The sequence below is a fragment of the Trichosurus vulpecula genome, chromosome 4 (genome assembly GCF_011100635.1).
Source record: "Trichosurus vulpecula isolate mTriVul1 chromosome 4, mTriVul1.pri, whole genome shotgun sequence".
NCBI classification, from domain to species: domain Eukaryota; kingdom Metazoa; phylum Chordata; class Mammalia; order Diprotodontia; family Phalangeridae; genus Trichosurus; species Trichosurus vulpecula.
Window position 1 is genome coordinate 165172783 of NC_050576.1, and position 26725 is coordinate 165199507.

General features: G+C 40.2%; 1 protein-coding gene across 2 annotated transcripts; it reads left to right on the forward strand.

Annotated features, from left to right (window-relative positions):
• The first annotated feature begins 338 nt into the window (after window positions 1-338).
• On the forward strand, window positions 339-25515 carry DDX52 (DExD-box helicase 52). Of its 2 annotated transcripts, none has more exons than XM_036757160.1 (15): window positions 339-456; window positions 1743-1959; window positions 2356-2495; window positions 5328-5513; window positions 7356-7499; window positions 8285-8396; window positions 8816-8888; window positions 10105-10308; window positions 10802-10892; window positions 16070-16192; window positions 16361-16511; window positions 16708-16783; window positions 19715-19786; window positions 20384-20476; window positions 24437-25515. In XM_036757160.1, the coding sequence occupies exons 1-15, from the start codon at window positions 370-372 to the stop codon at window positions 24528-24530; spliced, it is 1863 nt and encodes a 620-aa protein (XP_036613055.1). In that variant the 5' UTR covers window positions 339-369; the 3' UTR covers window positions 24531-25515. The 2 variants fall into 2 exon arrangements, with proteins under 2 accessions (XP_036613055.1, XP_036613056.1); XM_036757161.1 differs by having other exon boundaries at window positions 347-456; window positions 20384-20480; window positions 24437-24495.
• The last annotated feature ends 1210 nt before the right edge of the window (window positions 25516-26725 follow it).

The following is a 26725-nucleotide window of genomic DNA, read 5'->3' on the forward strand; positions in this document are numbered from 1 at the left end:
TTCTCTTAAGTCTGGAAAAATATTCACGCATGTTTATTGCCTCAGATGACTTAAAATTGGACCCACACAACAGTACACATCAACCCTTAGTGGAGCCTATTAAAAACAAACAGATTGAAAATGAATTAAATTCTAATTGACTAATTTAATTAAGTTCTAAATCCACTATCCCTTCCTAGGATGCTACTACTCCGGAGAGGATGGCAAGCTTTGAGTATCAAGCAGCGTAACCGTTGAATCACTTCCACCCCTGCTCGTCATTTCCGCCCTCTTCCTTCCGCGTCTTCCTCTCCGCTTCCCTCCCACCCCAACGCCGAGAGGAGCGATAATGCGCATGCGCTCCGACACCGCTAGGCCTGCCGGTTAGACATGGATGCTCACGATCTGTTCCGTCGCCTCGGCGCCGGAGCCAAGTTCGACCTGAGGCGCTTCCCGGCGGACGCAGCCCGATTCCAGGTGAGGGCGGGGTAGGGAGAGAAGACGGACTGGAATCCCGCTGGACACGTGCGTCCACCAGCGCCGGACCTCGGGGCATTGTCTGGGACACGTTCGGCCTGGGCAGCTCGCGGACCCCCGAACTCGCCACGGGGCTCAGCCCTGGCTCTGTACTGTTCGTTTTCTAATTAATTACGAAATGCCTTAGGCTTCCGCCCTGCCTTGGTCAAAGCAACATCTGGAGTTTTGTATCCAAGTTTTTCTCTCTAGGCTTTCAGAAGGAAGTAGATTTAGTGTCTAGAGAAGGGCGGCCAACACACCAAGAGGTCTGAACACGTGTTTTAGAAAGAAGATACTGTTCAGAACAGGGCTGACAGTGGGACGGACAGTCTCATAGACTAAGGAGTAAGTTTCCTTTCACTTGAGAGCTCAGGAGGGGATTCCCGGATTGAAAAGGGAGTTTGGTTTTGGAAGGTATCCGAAGTCCTTTCAACACAAGTTTCCACAACATCCTTTGCCTTGACGTTGAACCCTTCTCTTTTGTGTTTAACTCTTTGTGTGTCTGTGGCTTGACACTAAAGCAAACTACTTAAGAGTAGGGACTCTGACTTCTTTGTAACTGCTCCCCCACCCCGGGGGGCCTGGCAATAGAGCTTTACACTAGAAAGCAATGCCCGTTGAATGAGTCAGTTCCTGGAAGGGATTTGCAATCTAGAAAAAAAGGACACACATATAAAGAGAAGTAAAGTGCAAGGCAACATACTAGATGCCAAACGAGTAAAATGGATGAGTAAGGGAATGAATGAATGAATGAAAAAGCATTTATTAAGCACTTAACTATGTGCCACACTCTGGGTCCTGTGCTGGGAATATAGATCCAAAAAAAAGACAGCCTCAGCCCCCAAGGAGCTTACATTTTAATAGAGGGAGAAACATATACAGGCAAGTTATGGATTGAGAAAGGTATTTTGGTTTAGAAAGTTACAGGGATGGTGAATGGAGCCATAAGGGAATGGATTAACACAACCTTTTTCAGGAACTGTGGCAAAGTTATTTTGCTTTATGGTTCCTGAAAACTGGAAAGGTGAGCCATTGAAAGTTTTTGAGTAGGGACTATGAATTAAACCCTTGCTTCCACCCATCCTCAAAACAGAACAACCTATGCTTCCTAAATTCAGTTCAGTATCCCCCTTCTGCCTATAGTAGGCATACAAATACTTAGTGTTGATATGTCTTCCTACTGCCAGTTCTGATTAGGGGAAAAACAGTCAATAAATCAATTTCATTTCAAATCATTTGGTTCTCAGCTAGGAAAAAGGAAATTTGACTTTGATTCCTCAGAGGTATTAGAAGAACTGAACTTCTTTGGAAGCAAGAAATCTATCCCAGCCAAAAATGGAACCTCATTGGATAATACCCTATCCAAGGAAGAGGAGAGAATACAGCAAAAAGCTGAAAGTGATGAGGATAACAGAATTGAAAGGAAGCGGAAACGAAACGTGAAGAAGGAGAAACAGGCTTCTGGTTAGTACTGTTTTTCTATTGCATTAAAACAAATCCGCAAATCCCCAGGGGGAACTGCAGATAGACTTCAGGGAGTCCAGGAACTTGAGTGGGAAAAAATTTATATCTTTATTTTATAATTAATAGCTAACTTAAATTTACCTTTTTCTTAAATTATTTAAAAATATAATTCTGAGAAGGAGCCCATAGGCTTTACCAGACTGGTCCAAGGGGCCCAGGACACAGACAAAAAGTGAAGAATCTCTTCACCAAAAGGAACATCTATTATATCCATAAACTAAAGAGGACATTGTTGTTCCTTCGAAGAATATGGACATGCAAGTTTAATATCTGGGAAAGATGAATGGTATGCCCAAGATCTTTTTTTTTTATTTTTAATTTTCTTTTGAACCTTAGAAACTATTTCAGTCAGTTCCAACCAGGAAGAAGAAACTATACTATGGACGTCCTCATTGGAAGCCAAGATTAAAGATAAAAAAGGAAAAGAAGAAAATAAACTAACTGCAGAGAAATTGGAACGGCTCCGAAAGCAAAAGGTTAGGCTAATTTCTTAAACCAAAAAACGTGAGAAACTTTGCTTGATTTCATGTTGTTGTTGTTGTTTTCCCCCTATTTGACTTGGTTGAATCATTTTGGGGCCTTGATTTTCTGTTGAGGCAAAGTGAATCTAGACTGTTAAAGTATAAGAATCATAGATTTAGTATTTGAAGGTACCTTCGATGTCATCTAGCCATAGGATCATAGGAGCTAGACCTGAAAGGGACCTCAGAGGCCATCTAATCCAGTCTCCTCACTTTTACAGATGAGGAAACTGAGGCCCAGTGACATTAAATGTTTTGGCCAGGGTCACACTGGTAGTAGTCTTCAGAGTTGGGATTTGAAACCAGGTCACCCATTGTGCCATGAAGGTGTTATGGATGAAGAAGCTGAGGCCCAAAGTGGTGAAGACACTTTCCCAAAGTCACATAAGAAATACTGGCAGAGCGAAGATTCATATCCACGTCCTTTTGATATGAATACCATGTCCATATCAGTGTATCATGTAGCCCTTACTAGCTTTTTGCTTTCAAGTTGCTAATAGATGCATCTTCTGATAAACTTGGAGCCCACCACTGCCCATTCCTAGAAAAAACTTACATATACTGCACATATACCATCAGTTGCCAAATCTTGTTTTTACCTCCACAGGGTCTCTTGCATTTATTTGTTTCCTTTTCTCCACTCACATAGCCATCACCTTATTTCACCCCTATCATCTCTTGCCTGGACTGTTACAATAGCTTTCTAATTGGTCTCTGCTCTTATCTCTTCCCACTAAAATCAGTCCTCTATATGGCTTCCAAAGTACCTTTTCCCAGATCTCAGATCTGACTGTGTCAATACCCCCACTCAATAAATTCTAACGGCTTCTTTCTGTTGCCTAGGATTAACTGTAAACTCCTGCTTGGCATTTAAGGCCCTTCACACCCTGGACTCCAGTCTACCTTTCTAGCCTTATTTTATAATACTCCCCTTTCCTGAGCTCCATGACCTTACTGCTGTTTTTTCTGCCCTCTCTGTGCTTTTGCACTGGCTGTCCCCCATGCCTGCAATGCCTTCCCTCCATACCCTGTCTTTTAAAATCCTTTGTTTTCTTTAAAATTAGGTTCAAATCCCATTCCCCATGGAGCCTATCCTCATCTTTCCAGCTGCTTGTGACCTCCTCTTCAAAGAAATTACCTTGTCTTTATTTCATATAAATTTTTCTATACCTATATATGTGCAACAAGGATGTAAGCTCCTTAAGGCGAGGACTGTCATTTTTTTTTTCTATTATGGACAGTGCCTAGCACATAGTAGGCACTCGATGCTTATTGGTTAATTCCACGGCAAGTGACTGTGCTGTTTTAGGGTGCCACCCTACAGCAGGTTATCAACCTCTCTTCCATCACCATCCCTTCATCTGCTACCCCCTCCCCCCCACCAGCACACACCCAGGCACTCTGCATGGGTATCATATAACAATGTAGCACACCTTCCCTTCTTCCCTCCCTGACTCCCCTCCCCCTTCCTTATGTGGTCATAACAACTGAGCATCAGTGGTAACTTCATTCGCTGCCCCTGAGCACTTCCACATGAAGTCACCCACTTACCTTTACCTTTCATTCTACAGCCTCATTTACTTTAACCTCTCTATCTATGGAGCATAAGTTGGGCATAAAGTCAGGAAGACTTGGGTCTGAATCCCATATCAGACACTAGCTGTGTAACCCTGGGTTAGTCATGTTATTTCTGAGGCACTTCACTGAGACTTACTTTCTTTATCTGTAAAATGAGGGAAGGCACTTAGATTCAATGACTTCTGAAGTCTCTTTCATCACTGAAATCTGTGGTCCTATAATGAAATTAACTAGAGGGTGAAATTCCTACCTGGATGATTCATTGTATTCAGAGGGGCTACTTTTGGCAGGATTAGATGAAGTTAGGAAACTTGTTCATTTCACCTATTCCTAAAATGACCCATTTTTAAGTGGGGGAATGGATAAGAAGAGGAAAAGGAAAGGGAGAAGAGAGAAATCACAAATACAAGAAGAAAAAAAAAAGAAAATTGCCATTCTTATGTAGCTGGGTTTGTTGGACAGCAGCTTTGCTGCCTGTGGTTTCCAGCTTTGTGAGGACAGGTTTGAAATGAGAGAAGTAGAGAGTCTGGTTTGTTTCTAGGAGTGACCTACGGGTCATCAAGGGGTGGAATGTCCCAAGAACCCATGCCTCATTGGCCCAGAAACTAGAGTTTGCGTTATTTTGGACTAGGGGATAGAACATTAAATTATAGGTCTGATAGCTCCACTCTTCTGCTCAAAAAACTGCATTGGCTCCCCATTGTTTCTAGGATAAAACCCACAAATCTTCTACTGATCCTTCAACAAGTTATCTGTGAACATGTTATATCCCACTGGTAGAATGTAAGCTTTTTGAGGACAGGGACTGTCAGTTTTGTATTTGTATCACTACCCAGTGTCAGTCACAGCAGCTAGTATATAGTTAGCACTTACTAAAGGTTTATTGAATGATTGGTACTTTAAATTTTTCCTCCAAGAGTTTACATTTTTAGATGAAAATAAAAGGTTAAATATAAGGAAGACATGGACAAGTGCTGGCCACTCTCTGGTGAGTTTTGGCTTCTGAGAGGGGCTCGAGAGGCATTTTCTCCATACTTTCCTTATAAGACTTAACAAATATATGTTGTAGCACCTCAGATCTTCTCACTTTTAATGTGCTCTGAACTTCAGTACTAGCAATTTGATCACAGTGTGTATCATTCCAGGTGTTTTACTCCTAAAAATATCTTTGGCTGATGTTCACAGAGACTATTTGGCTTCATTTTCCAGATAAACCGTTTCCGAAATAAACACAAAATTCACATCCAAGGAACCGATCTCCCAGAACCCATTGCTTCATTTCAGCAACTTGACCAGGAATATAAGATCCACTCTCGACTGCTCCAGAACATCTTAGATGCAGGTTTCCAGAGCCCCACACCTATCCAAATGCAGGCAATTCCTGTCATGCTTCATGTAAGTCTACTTGTCTGGGTTTAACGATCGTACAACTCAGGTTAAGTGGAACTATGCTCAGAATTGGGCATCTTAAGCTATTTATTTCTGATTCTTGAAATCTCTAGCTGTACCAGCTAAATTTTTTTTGCTTGTCATACTTTGGGTCTCATCACTATGTCTGTTCTCCCAGAAAACATTCCAGAAGCATGGGTTCATCATAAAGTCCTTATTCAGTTTCTGAACTCTTGATTGTTTAATTATTAAAAACTAAGGTTTTCTACGGTATAAATTTTTAGTTATGAATCACTAACAACAACAACAAAAGCTAATTTTATTCTCATGGCTGCCGTGGAGTTAGCCATAGACATGTTTTCCCTTCGAGTCCTCAGTAACTGTTTTTGCTTTCACTGAATCAGACAATTAGGTGACCCAGTGATTCCAGACTTGGGTCTGGAATCGGAAGGACCCAAATTTAAATCCTACCTTGGACTTCCTAGCTTTGTGACCCTGGGCAACTTACATTACCTCAAATGCCTTAGTCTCCTCATCCAGTAAAATGGGGAGAATAACAGGAGCTGCCTGCTATCGATGGTGTGAGGCTCAAATGAGTAGAGTAGCTAAAGATTATTTCTGTATAATTGTGTCATGTAGTTCCCTTAACAAATGTGTTTTTAAAATTCCACTTAAAGATTGTTTTGTTTCTATTCTATTTGCAGCTCAAATTACTAAAAGTGTTAAAATTTACAAGGACTTTATGAGAACCATGTTGCTATTTCTGAATTAATCAGACTCAGGACCCAGGCCCTTTTTTCTTTTCGCCTTCTAATTTCTGCTTATTCTCTTATATATTAAATTCTCCACCAGATGGTGAGTAAAGAAGGAAATTTTTGGTCAATTCCACCACTTTGCTATAGTAAAAGGTTTGGCATAGAAAATTTAATTCAAAGGGTAAATTGAGATTTATAGATTGTATTTACTTCAATTACCTCTCCTCTCATTCTGACCCATTAGCAAAAGTCGGCTTGAGGCGTGACGTTTTGCCAGAAACTCTCTACTCATTTGTTACTTAACCAAATGTGAATTATGCTAGGTGCTATACACTTTGTGTTTTGAGGGAACAGAAATAACCTTAAGCCAAAAAGTGAAAGTACAGATTGTCATAACAATTTAGCAGTGCCAAGATGAAGCAAACAGTATGAGAGGGTACAAGGTTGGAGAAGAGATATTGAGGTTCAGTATAAAACATTTCAAAAACTTGAGTGACTGGAAGCGTTACCTGCAGTTTCAGTCTTATTTCTGTGGTGATGGTTGATGTTTGACTAGAATCTCAAAGTCAGCTTCCACTCAATTCAATAGACATTAATCAATGCCTACTTACAAAGGAACATTGATAATCAGTGAGGGGAATGCAGAGATGGATAAGATGTGGTCCTGAACTCTAGGAGCTTCAGTTTAGCATATACGCAGATAATTATAGCGCAGAATGAGTGTACGAGTGCAGAGAGAGATACCAAGCAGCCAGAGGTACAGAGGCAGCTAGGTGGCACAGTTTCCACAACTGTAAAATGGAGGTAGTAATAGCACTTTTCTCCCAGGGTGGTTGTGATGATCATAATTAGATAATATTTGTAAAGCTCTTCGGATAGTGCCAGGCACAAAGTAAGTTCTATATAAATGCTAGCTACTACTATTATTAACCACCACCGATGAAATTCTGTAAGCTCAAAGTGAAGAAAGGGATCTCTTCAGACCAGAGAAGATGACAATGAAGTGGCATTTTTGAACTTGTCCTTAAAGATAAAAAAAATTAGCAAATCTTTTTCTGGCTGTGATAGCACTCAGTGTATTCTTTGTCTTTAGGGTCGGGAACTACTGGCTTCTGCTCCTACTGGATCTGGAAAGACCCTGGCTTTTAGCATTCCTATTTTAATGCAGCTGAAACAACCCACAAATAAAGGTTTCAGAGCACTGATCATCTCGCCCACACGAGAACTTGCCAGTCAGGTAAAAAAAGAAGACCACATCTTTGGCCACTGTCTTAGTGGTCTTACTTTGGGGAAATAGAAAACTTATGAGGGCAAAGTGTTTGATTATCCATTATATATTGTCATCATATCCAACTTCCTCATTCTACAGAGAAGAAAACTAAAGCCCAGAGAGGGGAAGGGACTTAACCAAAGGCATACAAGCAAGTTACAGAGTTTGTTCAATTGATCCTGCAAAGCTTAGTGTTCTCTGTGCTTTTAATGGCCTCTTCTTCTATATGAGTAACTTACAGTGCATGAAAACAAGTTTTTACTCTCTATGTAATTCTTCCTAAAAGATAATTTTTTTTTGCTAGGTTATTTATGAAATGCTTTCAAGATTCTCTGAGATGAAGGGCTGCCCTGAATGTTTAAATCACTCTTAAATTTCTACCCAAAAGTGAAATTTTTGTTTCATTTTGAAAAAACAGGATTGTATAGGGAACCCTTCTGTTTTTGATCTTTGAGTGAAGCATCTGCTGAAATTGCTCCAGTCTAGAAATTGCACCGTACCACACAGGTGTTTGCAGAGAATTAGTTTTGTACCGTCTCTTTAATTCCTTGGAACTACCTTTCTGTTCTGGAAAAAATGGCCTGTCCTTCCCTAATGGACTTCAGAATTCCCAAAAATTCCTTGCTAGTCTGTAGATTTAATTAGGGGGCTGTCCAAGGGGTTCACAAGAATATGATTGATGGGACTTTTTTTTTTAATGACGCAGATAATTGTCTGTTTTAGAGCCTCAGTGCTGCCTTTGTTTATTTCAGACTCATCGAGAGTTAGTAAGAATCTCAGAGGGCACAGGATTCAGAATACATATGATACACAAGGCAGCTGTGGCAGCCAAGAAGTTTGGGCCTAAATCATCTAAGAAATTTGGTAAGAGATTCATTTGGGGATGTGCAATGGGCAAGGGATTTTATAATTGCTTTTAAGAGATTATCGTGTTAGACAACAGTAGATGAGGTCCTTCATGTACAATTGAGTTGTGTCTACAGAAGAAGCCTAGAAGACAACACTGGACTAGGAATCAAAGACCTGGATTCTAATCTTAGCCATATCTGTCTTTCCGACTTAGGGTGTTGATCCAGGGAATCATGATAATGCATGTGTGCTAAAATTTAGCCAGTCTGGATAGAGGTCCACTAGGGAACAGGAACTTAATAACTGTTGTCTAGTTAATTTCATCATTTGTTGTTGGGTTTTTTTTCCCCAAGATCTTCATGAAAATTCAAGGAAGTTAAATTTCTTAGTCTGAGAAGGTTGAATTCTGTTTGTTCTATTTGCTTTTCCTGTAGATATTCTTGTGACTACTCCCAATCGACTAATTTATTTGTTGAAACAAGATCCCCCAGGAATAGAACTAAAAAAGTATGTATACAGAGTGTGTTAATGAGTCCTTTTTGGTGTTTTATATGTTTCCTTCAAATGGTTATTTTCCATCCACAGCTATTCCTCCTGCCATTTGAAATTTTCTGTCTGTCCCCTTTTAGTCAATACTGGTGTTATTTTTATCATTTTTAATTGTTATAATATTATTATTATTAAGGATGATATATCTCATCAAGCCCATTACCAGATACTTTCCAACTAGCTGGTCACAGGAAAGGCCATTGATTCTCAAGTTCAGTTCACTTGGCCCTGTCTTTCTCCCCACATGTATTTGTTCTCTTCCTAGCAGATGTCTGTAAGATGGGAAAGGCTCTGGTTTGCTTTTCAAAGGATCTTAAATTTAGAGCTGGAACCAGACCTTAAAGATCATCAAGTATAACCTGCCTCATTTTACAGAGGAAAAAACTGAGCCCCAGAGAAGGGAGGGGCCTTGACCGAGGTCATGTAGGTGAAAAGTAGCAGAACTGAGATTTAAACCCAGGTCCTCAGACTCCACATCTGTTGTTCTTTGCCCTGTGCTACACATCCTCTCTGTATGATAATAATAGTAGGTACTCTATTGTTTGGGAACATGTGGTACAGCAGAAAAGACGCTGGGTTTGGAGGCAAAAATTATGCCTTTGAATCCTGGCTCTGCCACTTTCTACCTTCATGTCTTTAGGCAGTAACTTACTCTCCGTTTCCTTCTCTGTAAAATGGAGGTCTTGGACTAGATGACCGCTAAGGTCTCTTTTAGCTATAAATCTGTGACAGTTCACTCTGATTTTTCCTCATATCTACTTTGTTCTCTCAGTAGCAGGTGCAAGTACTTGTCCCATTATTAAAGACAAGATGATATATTAATCATAACTCAGACCCAATTGGGAAAAGAAGAGAGTAGACAGCAGGACAGAACAAAATAGAATTATGATGGTTACAATTCACAGTGGTTATTTCAGTGCCACCTGAAATGAGGGCAAACACATTTAGGGCCTGAAGTGCCCCAAACAAAAGAATCATAGGGTCACAGATTTATAGCTGAAAGAGACCTTAGAGGTCTTCTAGTCCAGTGCTTCTTAAACTGGGTCAAGAGTGGAAAAACTTTAAGAAGTCCTGATTATAGTCTAAGACCCCCATTTTAAGAGGAAAAAAAAACTGAGATTAAGTGACTTCATCTCAGCTCACTAACCAAGAAGTCTGTTTTATCATTTCATAGTGTGGAATGGTTGGTGGTAGATGAATCTGACAAATTGTTCGAGGACGGAAAGACTGGTTTCAGAGATCAACTGGCTTTCATTTTCCTGGCATGCACATCTCACAAAGTCAGGAGAGCTATGTTCAGTGCAACTTTTGCACATGATGTGGAACAGTGGTGTAAACTCCACCTGGACAGTGTTATTTCTGTTTCTGTTGGAGCAAGGTAATTCCCCTACTGCCACATTTTCTCTTTTTAATAGATGAATCCATTTTTGGCACCTCAGAAATGTTTCCTGGCCTATAGTGAATTAAGAGTTCTACAGCTAAAGATAGATAGAGATGCATTTTTTTAAATATTGGTTGGTTTTTTTATATTATACTGTTCATCTCTTCCTATGTTTTTCCAGTTTTGTGGCTGTGAAATTGTGGTTCCTTATTGCCAATTTAGTTTCTTGATGGCTAACCTAAGAATAGAAGGGCCACAGTATGGGAAAGTCATCTGTCAGTGATCTGCTTGTCTCTGTTTTCCCCTTTTAAATTTCATTTGGATTGATTTTATACTGTCTCATAATATTAATATATCACTAATATTACATGAATTGGCAGTGGGCAGATGAGTAGCATTATAAGCTACTTTATATCAAATAGTCATTCAGTAAAATTCTGAGCTCTTTCAGACCATGATATCTTCCCTGAGACATGATTTCTGTTTTTAGGAATTCTGCGGCAGAGACTGTGGAACAAGAACTCCTGTTTGTTGGATCTGAGACAGGCAAACTTCTAGCCATGAGAGACCTTATTAAAAAGGTATTTCTGGAGCCTCTTGCTGAACCTGGGTCAGAGTCACCAAGCCATGGACCCTAGGGAGAAGAGCATAAGCATTTTTTGGTCATTTCCTATTCCATAATCCAGGGTTGTGTTGGCAGAAGCCCTTTGGGCCTCACTTGGCCTCCCTGGAGAGGTTGGTAGTTCAGAAGGTGATGGTAACAAAAGTAATGACTTTGTATGTTTATATAACTTCGCATTTTGAAATCACTTTGGCATGCATTATCTCATTTGGTCCTCCCTCTAAGGCATGTAATGTATACGAGTGTTGTCATTTTATTGAAGAGGAAAATGAATCTCAGAGTAGTTATAGATATGTCTAGCATTTTGGTGCTAACATGCATCACAGTAGAGCCTGGAGTGCAGGGCTCCTGGCTCACTCTTAGTCTGGTGCAACATTCTGCCTCATGATCAGTTTTCCTTCACTTTTTATATAGAGGACCCCAAGTCCTTGTCAAGAGTGCATACATGGAACAGATCTTTCCATTTCCATTCAACAGGATATGTTAATGATAACTTAGGCCCAATTGAGAAAAAGAGAGAGTAGACAGCAGGACAGAACAAAATAGAATTGTAATGGTTACAAACACACAACAAAAACAACCAAAATTCACAGTGGTTATTTCAGTGCCATCTGAAATGAGAGCCTGAAGTGCCCCAAACAAAAGAATCATAAGGTCAGAGATTTATAGCTAAAAGAGACCTTAGAGGTCATCTAGTCCAGTGCTTCTTAACTGCTCATTCAACAAGTAATGATTACTGCATACATAGCAGTGAAATGGATGCAAAGAAAAGGTAACAATAGCCCCTGCCTTCCAAGATCTTAGCATTTAGCTAAGAAAAGATGTGCACTCAACTTGGCTCTGTACAGTGAGTAGAGCACTGGCCCTGGAGTCAGGAGGACCTGAGTTCCAGTGCGGCCTCAGACACTTGACACACTTACTAGACATGTGACCTTGGGCAAGTCACTTAACCCCAATTGCCCTGCCTTCCTCCCTCCAAAAACAAACAAAAAAAAAGTTGCCAGTGCAGGCCAGTGTCTAGCTACAGGTCCAAAAGAATGATATAGACAAGAAGTGCTTTGGAATTCAAAGAAGGTGGAAGGAAGTCATTGTGGGCTACAGTGATTGATGGAAACTCTTGGAGTTATCTGCTTCTTGAAAGGATGGATTGCAGAGAGAAAGCTTTTCCATTTGGAAACTGCCTAAGTAAGGGGGGAAGGGAAGGCAATAAACATTTAGTGCCTACTACGTGCCAGGCACCATGCCGAGCACTTGGGTTAAGAGATGGGAATGAAAAAAAAAGTCCTCAGAAGAGAATGTCAAGACTCTTCTGGCAGAGCAGAGAGCTTGGCACAGTATATAGCACATGGTGTTTGCTTAACAAATAACTTGTTTCATTTATTCAGTAGTTAGAGAGGAAGGCTGCAGAGAATACTGGAACTCAGATTATGGAGAGTCTTGTGTGCCAGGGCTGAATTTATGTTAACTAAGTTAAAGACAGAATTTTGTGTAAATAGGAGATCATTAAAGATTCTTGAGCAGGGGAGTGATGTGATGAAAGCAAGCTTTATACAAGATGAGTTTGGCAGTGGTGAGAAGGATAGATTAGGAAGGAAAGAGACAATTTAGAAGCTATTATATTTCAAGCATGTGGATTAGAGTTATGATGCCAGGAATGATTTTAGTTGGATGAGAGAGACATTCTCGGGAGAAATTTACAAGATATGAGAACTAATTGGCCCAGTGAAATGGAGTGAATCAGATCAGCTATTTGAGACACTAGCTAAATGACCCTGGGCAAGTCATTTAATTAACTCTGTTTGCCTCAGCTTCCTCATCTGCAAAAAGGGGATGGTGCATAGCATCTACCTCCTGGGGTTGTTATGAGAATCAACTTAGATAATAATTGTAAAGCACAGTGCCTGGCACATAGTAAGCACAATATCATGTTAGCTATCATTATTATTATTAAGAAAGAACAGATCTTGGCAACTTAATGGATAGAGAGGGATGAATGAGAGGGAAGAGTCAAAGATGACTGATAGATTTCAAATATAGGTAGCTAGGAGAATGGTTTCAGTGACAAACTGGGGGGAAGGCTGATTTTGACAAGGGGAAGGCAATGAGTTCAAATTGAAGTTTTAGTTAACTGTTCAAATGGAGAGGTCCTATTATCAGTTGAAGGTATGGGATTAGAGCTTAGGTGCGGATGAGAAGATGGGCCTAGAGATACAAATCTGAGAATCAACAACATGGAAGGGATACTTGAAACTGAGAGAAGATCAGTTCATTGGAGGGCATTGGAGGAGGAGAAAGAAGCAGCCACCAAACAGATAGGAAAAGAGTACTCAGAAAGCAGGAGGAAAACCTAAGATGTGTATTTTTACAGAACCCAAGGAAAATATTGTTTGAAGGAATGGATGGTCAGCCATGTCAAATGCCACTGAAAGCTTAAGGACAATAAATACTGAAAGTGAGTATAGTTTAAGTACAGTGTTCACTGAATTTGTTTGAGGGACAGAAACCAATTTTATAGGCTTAAAGAAACATTGTAATCTGCTGGATAGTGTGCTAGACTTGGAGTCTGGAAGCATGGTTTTAAATCTCACCTTAGATACTTAGTAGCTCTGGAGTCACAGTCAAGTAACAGTTGCTCAGTTTTCTCTTCTCTGTCATATAGATGATACTTGCACTATAGGGTTGTTGTGAGAAAAGTATTTTGCAAACCATAGAAGCCTTGAGTAAATGATTGGTGTCATCAGTATGAATATTCCCTCCCTCTGTACAGATTATAGCCTATCTACACCTTCTCATTTTGTGTGATTATTGCCCACTTTTTTACATAGATCTGCACAGTGAATCCAACCAAGACTGGAAGCTGTCCTCTTGACGTTTTCATTTAGGAGGCGCTAGTAGAGCACTCAAACTGTCCATCTTTTTTACTTGGTCATGTTAAGTGACCACATCTCCCTTATTTATGTTTAAATACTTTTTCCTGGATTTCTTCCCTCAGATCTTTATATGCCATTCATTATAGCATCTTAGCTTGAGGATAGGCCACCTTTGGAAATGTGCTGCAGCATGCTTGCCCCCAGCATTTTGTCCCATTGACTATAAGATTGCTTAAATTGCATAATTTCCCAAATTAAATCCAGCCTATCCACTAATACCTGGGGGTTCTGGGGCCAACTGTATCTAGCTATTTGTAGAATTCATACCAGATATGAACTGAGAGGCAGCATGTTTTTTATATACAATTAGATATAGATAGAATACAGTGAATAGAGGGCTAGAATTCGGAAGACCTAATTTTGAATCCTGTCTGCACTAGCTTTGTGACCCAGAGCAAGTCACTCACTTGAATGGTCATTTAGGCAGCCCTATGATATTCTGGGACTTAAAGTAGTTACTATGATACTATCTGCAAAAAGGAGTCCAAAAATACCTCACTATCTACAGGGAGCCCCTCTTCTGTTTGAGGCTTTGTAATACATCCTCTGTGAAAGTGGTAAACACCTTTGGTGGGTGTTCATTTCCCTCTTTCATGCCTCATTTGGCAGTAACCAAAATATGGTTAAATGGTGTTTTCTCTGGGTTACATTTATCAAGGAATCTTGTATGATCTGTTGACAGAACCTTTTCATGCTGTTATGCTTCTACCAAGTCAATGCTTATTAAAATATACAGTGGGATCCTGTAGTCTCTGAATCTTTAGTCAGTTGCATTACTATAATGATGTAGTCTGCTGTAGAGAATTATTTGAGGATGTCTTCCTGTTGCCTTATCATATTTTCATCAAGGATACTCTTGATATACATGTAGGCCATTCTTAAAAAGACTGGAAAATAGAGTATCAGTCAGGAGTTTGAATCACCTTTTGGGAGGGAGATATTGCTGTCATCTCATTTTTTCCTTCCATTCTTTATATATCTTTCCCTTCCTTGAAAAATAATTTCAAGATTATGTTGCCTCCATCACAGATTTCCTCTGTGTTTGCTTGGTCTAGTCCAACCTTCCTAGCTTTATCTTCCTCAGTGTCATTTCTACTTTTTATAGCACATTATGAACTGATTTTAGTGTCCAAATGTGGTCTCTTTTCACTAATGATACTATTTGATCTTTAAAGAAGTACTGACAGATTTGTTCCATTTGTGTTCATTTGTCGTCCTCCTGCCAGTTTTGTCTATAAGAGCTATTATCAGGATGTGCCTCATTTGGGTCCCGTATCAAACTTCTTTAGACTTGTTTTCATTTCCATTGCTTTCTATTTAATGCAGTAATTTTGCTTACAAGCTGCTGTATTTCTCCACAATGTTTTATAAATGAGTTTATTTTATAAACTAGTGTTGCCCTTGACTGGCATCTTTCTCCACTTGACTTAGAGATAATATATTTGTTGTCTAAGGTGATTTCTGGGTTCCTAGGGCTTCATTGTTGTGGTGGTGCAGCTGTGGTACCATGTAAAGGTGAAAGGATGGTTTTTGTTTTGTAAAAGCGAACAGGAGGTAAAGAAATGGTGACATAGTGGGCATAGACCGTCTGTTGGAAAAGTGTGGCAGTGAAAGGAGATTTGACAGATTAAATTATTAGAGTGTGTGGTAGTTGTAGTTTCACATTATGAAACATTGACAAATTATACTCTTGATTATGGACAACTACATGGGATAGAGCGCTGGGCCTGGAGTCAGGAAGACTCGTCTTCCCAAGTTCACATCTGGCCTCACATGTTTATTAGCTTTGTGACCCTGGGCAAATCACTTAACCCTGTTTGTCTTAGTTTTCTCATCTGTCAAATGAGCTAGAGAAGGAAATGGTAAAACACTCCAATGTCTTTGCCAAGGAAACCTCAAAATGGAGTCATGAAGAGTCATGACTGAAAAACGACTGAACACACTTGATAATGGAGAGTATATTTTTGTAAAGAAATGTAAAAAATGGAGCAGCAAAGTGGCACAGTGGAGAGAGCATCAGCTCTGGAGTCAGGAGGGCATGAGTTCAAATGTACCCTCAGACACTTACCAGCTGTGTGACTTCAGGCAAGTCACTTAATCCCAGTTGCCTTCCCCCGGCTTCCCCGCCCCCACCCCCCACCACCTCCAAAAAAAAATGTAAAACCTATTAGAATTATTGTTGTACATGCTGATTTTCCTTTTTCAGGGTTTCCACCCACCTGTCCTTGTTTTTGTTCAGTCCATTGAGAGAGCTAAAGAACTTTTCCACGAACTCGTTTATGAAGGTATTAATGTGGATGTAATTCATGCAGAGAGAACTCAGCAGCAGGTGAGAACAATATATGCTACAGAAACTCTAAAATTTATCTTTACCGGATTTTTTAAAGTGGATGGTTTTTATGTCAAATTAATATAAGTACATTTTTTCCATTCCTTAAGTAAGTGGAATTTGGAGGTTAGCTGACAACTAATATTTAATCTGTTTCCTATTAACCAGAGAGATAACACAGTCCATAGTTTCAGAGCAGGAAAAATCTGGGTCCTCATCTGCACAGCCTTGCTAGCAAGAGGAATTGATTTTAAAGGTGTGAACTTGGTAATCAACTATGACTTTCCAGCCAGTGCAGTGGAATACATCCACAGGATAGGTGAGCATTGCTTTCTTTCCTATTTCAACTAAAAGGGATCCTTTCTCTCATTATGCTCTTAGTACACTTTGACCAGCTCTCTCTTCTCTTTGACCATGCTCACCTCTTGATAACTTAGAAATCCATGAATCATGACACTTCTATATCTGAGCTAGAGCAAGACCTGATCCATAATCTTTTGGCTGTGACTTTTTAGGTCGAACTGGAAGAGCAGGACATAAAGGAAAGGCCGTTACATTCTTCACTGAAGATGATAAGCCATTATTACGGAGGTAAACTATGAAATATGGTTCAACGTTTTGTTTTTTTTTTTTTTTTTTGGTTGGAAAATATGTCTACTGGGAACATGTCTATGTTTCCACTGTCATATTTTTATTCAGCATCTTATTTTGTTATCAAAGACATTTCTAGGTCCCAGATTCCATTCACTCACCGCAGAATGATCTACCAAATTTTACTCAAGGAATAGGAAAGTTCAGTAGAACACCTCCCAAGAGAGATACTCATGTCAGGACAGACAGTTCAGGACTTCTCATTCTGTTCTTCAGGACTCTCTGGGAACACTGCACTTGATCTATTACAATTCAAAACTGTACATAATCATCATTAGAATTCCATTTGGCAGCCCTTTCAGCTCTTGATTACAGTCTGCTGCAGATCTCCGTACAATAGCATCCCTTTTAGATGGCAGGTATGTTTAATTAGAGGACCTTTTTTCCTTTAGAAAAGAATTCTTTTTATCATGGAATCCTGGAGTCCAAGAACTGGAAATGACTTTAGAATTCACGCAGTCCAACTCCCTCATTGTATAAATATTTGTCCCCCCAGGACTCAGAGGTTTCCATTTGCCCAAGGTCACATAATATCTAGTTGAAGCAGAGCTGGGACTAAAATTTTTTTCTCTTGACTTTCAGTCCTATGGTTTTGTTAGCACAGGAAGACTAATACTGGGTAGCCATAAAAGAAAAAAATGGGGTCATCCTGAAAAGCAAGGAAAGAGGGGATCTAGTTAAAGAAAGAAAACAGGTAGAAGGGGGAAGGACAACTTTTACACAAAGCTTGAAGGTAATACTAGCTCACATTTATGTGGCACTCTTTCTCACAAAAGCCCTGTGGAACTGCTAAACCTTAATCTTAATTCACAAACCTATCCTTAGAAAAAGAATAGTTCACTGATACTTTGTTGCCTTCAGGAAATTGTGTATAACTAGACAGACAAAGTACAGTAGTCCATAGTCCATTAAAAGCCAAGGATTTATATTCTTAATTTTGCTTTAACTGCACTGTGGTCCTTTAGCGATTTCCTTGTAGGACCATATTCATAGTAACTTTGGGGGTCATCTCTTTAAATCAGAAGCCTATTTATAGGAGGTGCCTGATAGTACCATCAGTAACATGGACTTCAGTTTTCCAGGGGGGAGCCATTGAACAAAATTCTTTGCTGTTCCTTATAGTCAGAATGAGCTTAGCAGCAAAGAGTTTTATCTTGCAGGAGTTTTCACAAGCATTATTTGTTCTAAAAATTTTGCTCAGATCAGTCTCTGTCTAATCATACAATTAGGCCAGTAACATTAAGTAGGACACTGAACCCAGGTCATTTTAACAGCTTTGCAAGCTTATTTATAGGAATGAATTCTCTTTCACACAATCACCAAATTCTGGGTTCTGTTAAAAAGAGTGCAATCTTTGTACGATGTATGGCCAAGAATAAGCTGTGCTTTGTTTCAGCTGTTAAGATATTAGGCATGTTGGCCTATTTTGGGCTGAGAACAGGCTGTTATTTTTAGTTTTAACAAGAGAAATAAAATTATCAGTTATTTGGTAGACAATAAGCCTGATGGTGGGTTACATCATCATCTCTTTGTAATAAAGCAACACAATATTATTTGTAGCACTTACTTCGGTGAAGCCTTTACATATAGGAAACATTTTCAGAATCTAGCCTCTTCAACTCTTATCTTCCCTCAAGGCAAGTAAAGGCAGCCTGGCATAGAAAGATGGCCTAGAAGCTAGACTAACCTGCGTTCAAATTCCACCTGTCACTAACACTGACTTTGTGACTCTGGATAAATCACCTAATCTCTCAGTGCCCCAGGCAAGGCTAATACTGTAAAATGATAGAGGGCGTTTCTTTACCTTAGGAGTGCCCTATACCAAGGAAATCATAAGTCCAGGCCCTGTTCCTCATAATGAGTATCTTGCAGTAATGTTTAGTCTGGAAGCTTTGTTTTGGCATTCCGTCTCTCACCTCTATATTAACACAAACCTTCCTCTATGGTTAGAGTGCATTCTCTTCTGTACTTACCATCTGCCCATTTTGGTGCATTCTCACTCCCACCGCCCTTCACTGCCCCAAATAGAATGCAGGATCTTTGAAATTAAGAAATGTTGTTCTTGTCTTTGTGATGCCAGCACCTAGCATAACCCCTTAATAGATATTTGTTGAGTTTAATTTGAATGTGTTTTCAGCCTTTGTGTTGCCTCTAAACTACTTTTGTGTTGATGGAGAACTTACCTGGTGTGTGAAGCATAAAGCTCAAGTGCCTCCCACCATAGAGAGATGGTAGACCATAGGTGTAGAATGAAACATATTTCAGATATAGTCTAATGTCTGAAAACAGTATAGTCAAAGCAATGTTTTGTTTAGCTCGTGTGTTATAAAAGAGGGTCTTGTGGGGTTGGAAGGGTCTTCGTTGGGAGGACATAATGAAACAACATCAAAACTTAAAAAGATTGGGGAGAGGCAGGCTGTGGGATCTAGTGGAATTTTGTATTTTAAGTATCATGGTTTCAGGGAAAATCTAGCTCTCATGTGAATTTGATTTCCCAGCCTTGACTGTGTTTGATCAGCATCTCCTAGAAGATAAGGCCCAGGTCTACATCAAATACATGGGGCCATTTGTCGTCTCAGTGCTTGATAAAGGTTAAGTACCAGTAGCAGCTGTTCCTAACTGCTGGTTCTTATCCTTAGTTCTCCCATCAGGTCACTGTTTATTAGTTCCACTATCAAACCTTTCCAGCAAGTCTTCCATGGTTAATGTGGGTGTGATTATATCACTTTAGTGTGGCAAAACAGCAGATAATTGTTGATGTACAGAGCCTGTGCTATTGTACCAAGAGTTTATTAGGTAGTTTAGTGGGTCTGATGATATTGACAGTGATTTCGTAAGATACCAATTTATGACCACTGGCTTATATTTCAGTGTTGCCAATGTGATACAGCAGGCAGGATGTCCTGTGCCAGAGTATATCAGAAGTTTCCACAAGCTTCCAAGGTAACATCCCACTGTCTAACTGGACTTCTTATCATGTGCAGCAAATGCATCCAGTTGTGTTTCCAACAGAGTGAATAGATGATTCATTCTCTTCATAATTCTGTGAAATCTTTTTTTTCAGAAAATTGTCATCTTTTTGAGTCTTTAAAATGAAAGTTGTGTGTGTCATGAAAGTTTTGTAAATATCACTGCACATTTTCAACCTGCCAGTCTCCTTCCTAGCAGTTTTACATTTGGGATTATTTTTTCTTACTGTCTAAATGCAACTAAGATAGGCCTAATTGTTTGGGGTGATTTTTAGCTCATTAAGCTTGAGGAAGGGAGCAGGTTGCCCCAAGAGACAGGATCCAGATAGAGTGCTTATTTCATTAAATTGGACAAAATACTATTTTCATCAAGTTAGAACATTTTAAAACTAATTGAACTCTGCAGCATCTTGTGGATACCACCTAGTGCTTCATGCTGGGTGATTAAAACACAGTTTCAGTTTAAATCAGTGAGTGAAAAAAACTGCTTTTGGGGTAGAGCCAGAGGCAGATTTTTTTAGTTGTACTGCACTTAATCTAACCCCTGCCTCCTCTTCTTTATATTTCTCAGCAAACAAAAGAAGAAGATGATTAAGAAACCACTGGAAAGGGAGAGCATTAATACAACCCCGAAGTATTTCCTAGAAAACCCTGAAAGTGAACAGTAAGTATGTAATTAGAAATAGGTACTGTACCTATCCATCAGGTAGTATGACAGTCTTATTTTGAACCATGAAGAGTTTGGTATACTCTAGCTGCTGGCAACTCAACAGCTTTGATAGCCCAGGAATTGAAGCCCTGGAGTATTTTGGTCAATGTACTGTAGTGTTTTTGTTTTCTACCTTTTGAAAATGGGACTTGACATTACTGTCTATCAAAATCCCCACCACCTATCATCCACTGCATGGCCAACAGGAATTCTTTTCCAGAAGTCATAGATTCCTGCTTTTGGAAATGAGATGTGGTTTCCATGTTGCAAGATTTTTCTAGCAGTGGGCTATACTACATTTCTCTGTTACCCTGCAGTATTTGTTTAATGGCAACAGCACAGGATACTCTTCTTTTTCATTCAGTGAACAATTATTTATCAAGCCCTGCTGTGGACCCAGTACTTTGTTAAATGCCACAGGTGATACAAAGATGTATACGGCACAATAGGTGTCCAAAAGTTATTTATTGTCAACACAGTTTAAATAAAACAATTTTTTAAAAATTAGCACTAATACAAATTCAAAGAAAGAAGTCTAGAGATTGGAACAGTTAACCTCTTAAGGATGGGTAGGCTTTAGTTGGGCAGAAGGAAAAGTATGAGTGAAGGGAATATCATGAACTGAGAAACTTGCCTTCTTTGACACAGGTGATTAAAAGTCATTACGTAGAAGGTTTTTCTTTCCCAGTTACATGTAAGTCCCACTGAACATGACACGTACAGAGAACAAAGAAGTGCCCAGCCTCAGATTTGACATTTCAGAGTAGGGGGGGAATAAGGTGATTTATGTAGGATGGAGAAGAGTTGTAGAGGTTTTGAAAATAATTAAGAGGGTTCTCAATTTGGAAATTTTTGTAGATTACTGGGCAATTCAGTAAACATTAAGTGCCTTCAATCTGCAGGGGAAATTCAAATGTGACGAGTATATGGAAAAAGTTCAGCAAAGGGGTAAAAAAAATCAAGGATAGAGAGAGATTAGGGAAGGAATCATGGAGAAGGTGGTAGCTGAGCTGGGCCTTGAAGGAAAAGAAAGATTGCAACAGGTAGAGTTGTGGAGGGTCTTCTAATCAAACAGGAGAGTTTGTTTTGTGAACTTGTCGTGCATGTAGGCAGAACCAGGTAAGGTGAAATAATAATAGTCATAATAACATTCATATAGCATTTGCTGTGTGTTAGGCACTTTTTATAGATGTTACCTCATTTTATCCTTACAGCAACCCTGGGAGGTAGGTGTCACTATTATCCCCACTTTGTTATTGAGGAAACTGAGGCAAACGGAAGTGAAGTCACATTCCTCAGTCTCACAGCTTGTAAGTGCCTGAGGCTGGATTTGAACGTAGGACTTCCTGACTCCAGGCCTAGTGCTCTCTCCCTTGCTCCACCAGCTGTCCCTAGATTGGGGCATCCCTAGGTGGGCAGGTAGTCCAATGTAATTGGAGGGTAGAGCCAGTGGGATAAAGTGCAATCAGTCTGGAGGCTCAGGAATTTATATTGTATCCTGTAAGCAATAGGAAACCCTTGAAGGTTTTCTAGCAAGAGAAAAACATGGTCAAACCATGTGCATTAGTGTAATATCAATTGAGTTGGGACTTTAAAATGATTAATGAAGTGTCTTTGAGTCTTACTAGGTGCTAAGCCCCAGGCCCAAACCCCAGTTAGGTGCTAAACCTATGTGGGTGTGAATTGGTAACCAAGGTGGGGCTAACTCCAGGGAGGGCCTAGTTTACACATGAGTTTGAGTGATAAGTTTGGGACAGCAGAGGCTCTTAGACCACGTGGGTTTAAGTCACCTCTTTGTGACGATTCTAGGTCACGTGGGTGAGTCGCATGTGTGACTCACCCCTGACCCTGAAAAAGATATAAGACCAGGGGTTGGCTTTCTTTTTTTTGGAGCTCTTACCCACAGCAGTGGTGGCACGCGTAACTCTGGGCCAACCCTTTTTATGAGCTCCGGGGCTGAACCTAGATTTTGGTGCCTATGAATTGTATTGGGTCTTTCTGTTGATGTTTGTAATTTGTTTGTATTTTGCTCTGAAGTTCAGGGTGCTGGTCTTTTCCCCTGAACTAAATGACTGATATTTGTATGCTGAATTAAAGTAAGCTTGTCAGCCCCTTAACATTGCTTTCCTTACTAAAGCAGATGAAAAGAACCTGTGCTTTTGCAGCATGCTGGTAGCGTTCTTGTTGCTGGGCTTGGGTTGGTCTTTCACCCTCCACAACAGCTGCTAGCCGGACTGTTGAAACAATTAGGAAGATGAGTTTTGTGACTTTGTGAAGAATGACTTGTAGAGAAGAAAGCCTGGAAGTAGGGAGACTAGTTAGGGGGCTTTTAGAGTAAACCAGGCAAAAATTGATGAGCATGCCTTCTGGGGGCCAGAGAGCAGTGTGAATGGGAATGATGGGAGACATCACCAAGGAAGGGACGGGAGGAATCAAGGTGACACTGAGGTGTACAAATACAGGCACAGTGAAGGGAGATTTGGAGGAGAGATCCAAGAATTCATGTCCTGATGGGGTAAAGAGCAAGTTTGGAAGAAGTAAGGGTGTGGAAGAAATAAAAGGAAGGAAGGTTTGAGTCAAAGGAGTTTCAGAGTTCAGGACTGTAGTTATTATAGTGTAAAGTGACAATGAGGAATAAAGGGCAGTTTCCCTGAGGGATGAGGTTGAGTGTTAGGATCAGGGAGGCTGAGGGCCTGAGGCCAGGGTGTTAGGTCTTTGGTGTGACTCCAAGTCACTGCAGAGAATGTCAGCAAGAGAAGTAGGTGCACAAGAGGATTATAAAGGAGTAAAGGCCACAGAGCAGAATCAGCCATGTGGCATGTTGCTCTTTGCTGCCTGGCAGTTGTCCACATTCAGGATAGGTCAGTGTTTGAGAATTCAGTAAAACTTCATGTATTAGAATCAATTGGAAAGGATAGATTAGAAGAGCCAGAGAGTGCCTAGGGATCATCCACAAAGCCATTTGGAATGGTTTTATGGCAGGGCATCAAATTCCAATACAAACAGGAGCCACCAATCAGTCCATAAGGATCCCCATGGGCCTCTTAGGCATTTAGTTTTAAAATGTAATGTTATCTGTGTTTTATTGTGTTTTTATTAATTTTGTTAAATATTTCTCAATTACATTTTAATATGGTTCAGGCTGTACTCAGAGTGCTGTATGTTTGATACCTGGTTTATGGTCTCACCCATGCAATGATAAAGAGTAATAATAATTTAAATTAGATAGACTACACAGCTTCTCAGGAGTCAAGCTATAATGTCAGGACACAGTCTGCCGAGTCTGTAAAAAAAAAAAGTTGGAACACTAGCATGGGATCACACCAGGTCTCTGGGGCCACCATCTTGAACAGGTTTGTTGTAAGCAAAGTGCTGTATACAACACTGTAAAGTTAAAATTATGATGTATAATTAAAGGTAAGCCATTATGAACATGTTGAAAACAACAGAGTACTAGATAATCATGAGTAGTGCTGAGGCATGTATCTGTCTACATGGAAGGCAGGGTGGTACAAGGGAAGGTGTTCTGGCTCTGGAGTCTGAGGAAGTTTCCTCATCTGCAAAATAAGGAGATTGGACTAGATGCCTCTGAGGCCCTTCCAGCTCTGGATCTCTGATTTCTAACCGTTTATCAAATGCCATTTTCATGTAAGGCACTCTGCTGGTCCTGGAAGAGATGCCGAAAGAAATAGGGCATGGTCCTTGCCATTGTGGAATTTGTACTCTTAGTAGAAACACATATGGAAATGTGATTTCCTGTGATAAGGCAGTATAGAAGACAAGTTCAAGAGAGGTGCAGGGTAAAATTCAGGGTCCCAAGAAGAACGGGGCATTTTTGGCTGGGAAGGATTGGAGGGGCCTTGTGGAGGAGGGGCTGCCTCTGATTTCAGTTGTTCCCTGATTTTCTTTTCACAGAAAAATTACTCATCAGAATGCTGGAAAGAAAACAGCACCTACTAAAGCCAGAAATAGTAATCAGATTCCTTCAAAGACTCTTCCAGAAATCTAATTCCATTGCCTTAAGTATCCCAATAAAAGTTCTGTTTTCATGGAGCACTTTGAGTCGCCTATCTTCCAGACTGAAATAAAACTCCTGGAAACCGTCAGTACGGAAAGTGATATGTGATCGAGTGCTATCACTGTAGCTTATCAAGTTTCAACTTAGAGATGCTTTTAGGGATAGTACTTTGAAAGGAAAACTGTTCTTGGAAATGTTTGTGAGTTGAACCCATAGGAATACTTCCTACAGAAGACCCGGGTGCACAGATGGGCCAGGAAACATGCAGAGATGGGTGATCATCTCTGAAAATTTCCCCTGTGGATAGAAGGAGTGATCACTGCTGCATGGCACCTCCAAGACAAAGTCGAGCTTCAGGTGTCACTTGAGAATTTGAGAACATCTTTTCAAGATGCATCTGGAATAACGCATCAGAAAAGCCACTCGCCATGTAGCCAATTTAACATTGGAATTCCAGCCTTATTTAACATTCCTTATATAGCTTGGGGATGCCTTTGTAAGGTGGGCACAGCAAAGGGCCTCCAGTTCTATAGCTCCTGACTGGAGTAATTTAAGCCCCTAGAAATAGCTGGAGCTTTTCTCTCACTGTCTTCATTCTATCAGGGAAGCACCAAACTCCTGCTTGGACCATCTTGTTGCTGCACTTAGATCACTGCTAGAGGCACCTCACTTTCCACCACTTAACCAGGTCATCACATCCTATCTTTTCCCATACCCATCGGTTTTAGTCGAAAACTGATCCGTAGTTTATCCTGATAGGAATGAATGTGCCTATTACTTGATATTCTTTTGGCACCACTCTCACACATCTGCCTCCCTAAGGGTTTTTTGCTCTCATTTCATCTAGTAAGCTAATCCTTGCCAAATGTACTACATAGGGAGGTGGAAATTATTCTTTGGTGCATGTGGGCTTGGCACTTTTGTAAATGCTGGTTTTGTACTATGGAATAAAAGCCTCTTGATCTCAAGAATGTGACTTACAGAAGTGGCCTCCTCAGTTCGTACCATTTGCTCATTTAGAACATTTGTACTGTGTCTTGTAATAAATGTTCTAATAAAGTTAAGGCTCACTAATGTGGACTAATAAAGGAGGGAGCGTACTTAACATTATGAAAAGATATAATTATAGAATACTTATGCCTTCTTTATACTGTTCCCAAATTCCAAATCAATTTCCAAGCATTTATTAGATACATATCATGTTTCAGGCACCAATAGGTGAAAATGATAAAAGTACGTGCCCTCAGTTTCTATAGGGGAAACTTGTAAACATACGTGTTTAAACATATACATATATTATTATGTATAAAAATATACATGAGATTTTATATAGATAGATATAGATATGTATAGATCTACATGGCATGTAAATACCTGATTTTGGTAGGTGGGGAGTACCAGGAGGTGGGGTAGGAGGGAGTGCTTAAGCTGGCACTTTTGAAGGAACCTAGGGATGATGTGGAGAGGGGGAAAGCAGGGTTGTGAAGAGCCATGGACAGAGACTGAAGGTAGGGTTAAGGAGCAAGAAGTAACCAGTTTGACCAAATATTGTGGAGGGAGAGGAACATATAATAAGCCTGGAGGGGTTGGGCAGAGACCCACTGGTAAGTAGGAAAGTGGCAGCCAGACCCATCTTTCAGGAATATCACTTTTGCAGCAGTATGTGGGGTGTATTGGAAATCCTTTTCTGTATTCCCAATTAACCCAACCCTCACCATTGTTTTCTTAGGAGGAAAAAAAACCCCATGAAATAAGAGCTCACTTCTCCCACTACAAATCTGTTAACTTCAGCTAAGCCTTCAAGGCTTCCCCTCAGCTGGCGCCTTGCCATCTGTTCATGAACTTGTTCTGGGTTTCCTCAATCCTAAAAAAAGTCTTTCCTTGAAAGGTGTGACCCAGGGGTGAGGAACCTTCAGCCTCCAGGCCTCAAGTGGCCTTCTAGGTCCTTGGTCCAAGATAGTAATATGCATAAAAAGCTCTCCTTGAATTGGAAGTGGAGTCTCACATTTCTGTGGGGGCAGCTAAGTGGCAAAGCACTTGGCCTAGAGTAAGGAAGATCCATCTTCCTGAGTTCAAATCTGACCTCAGATACTTCCTAGCTGTGACCCTGAACAAGACGTTTAACTGTTTGCCTCAGTTTCCTCATCTGTAAAGTGAGCTGGAGAAAGAAATGGCAAACCACTCCA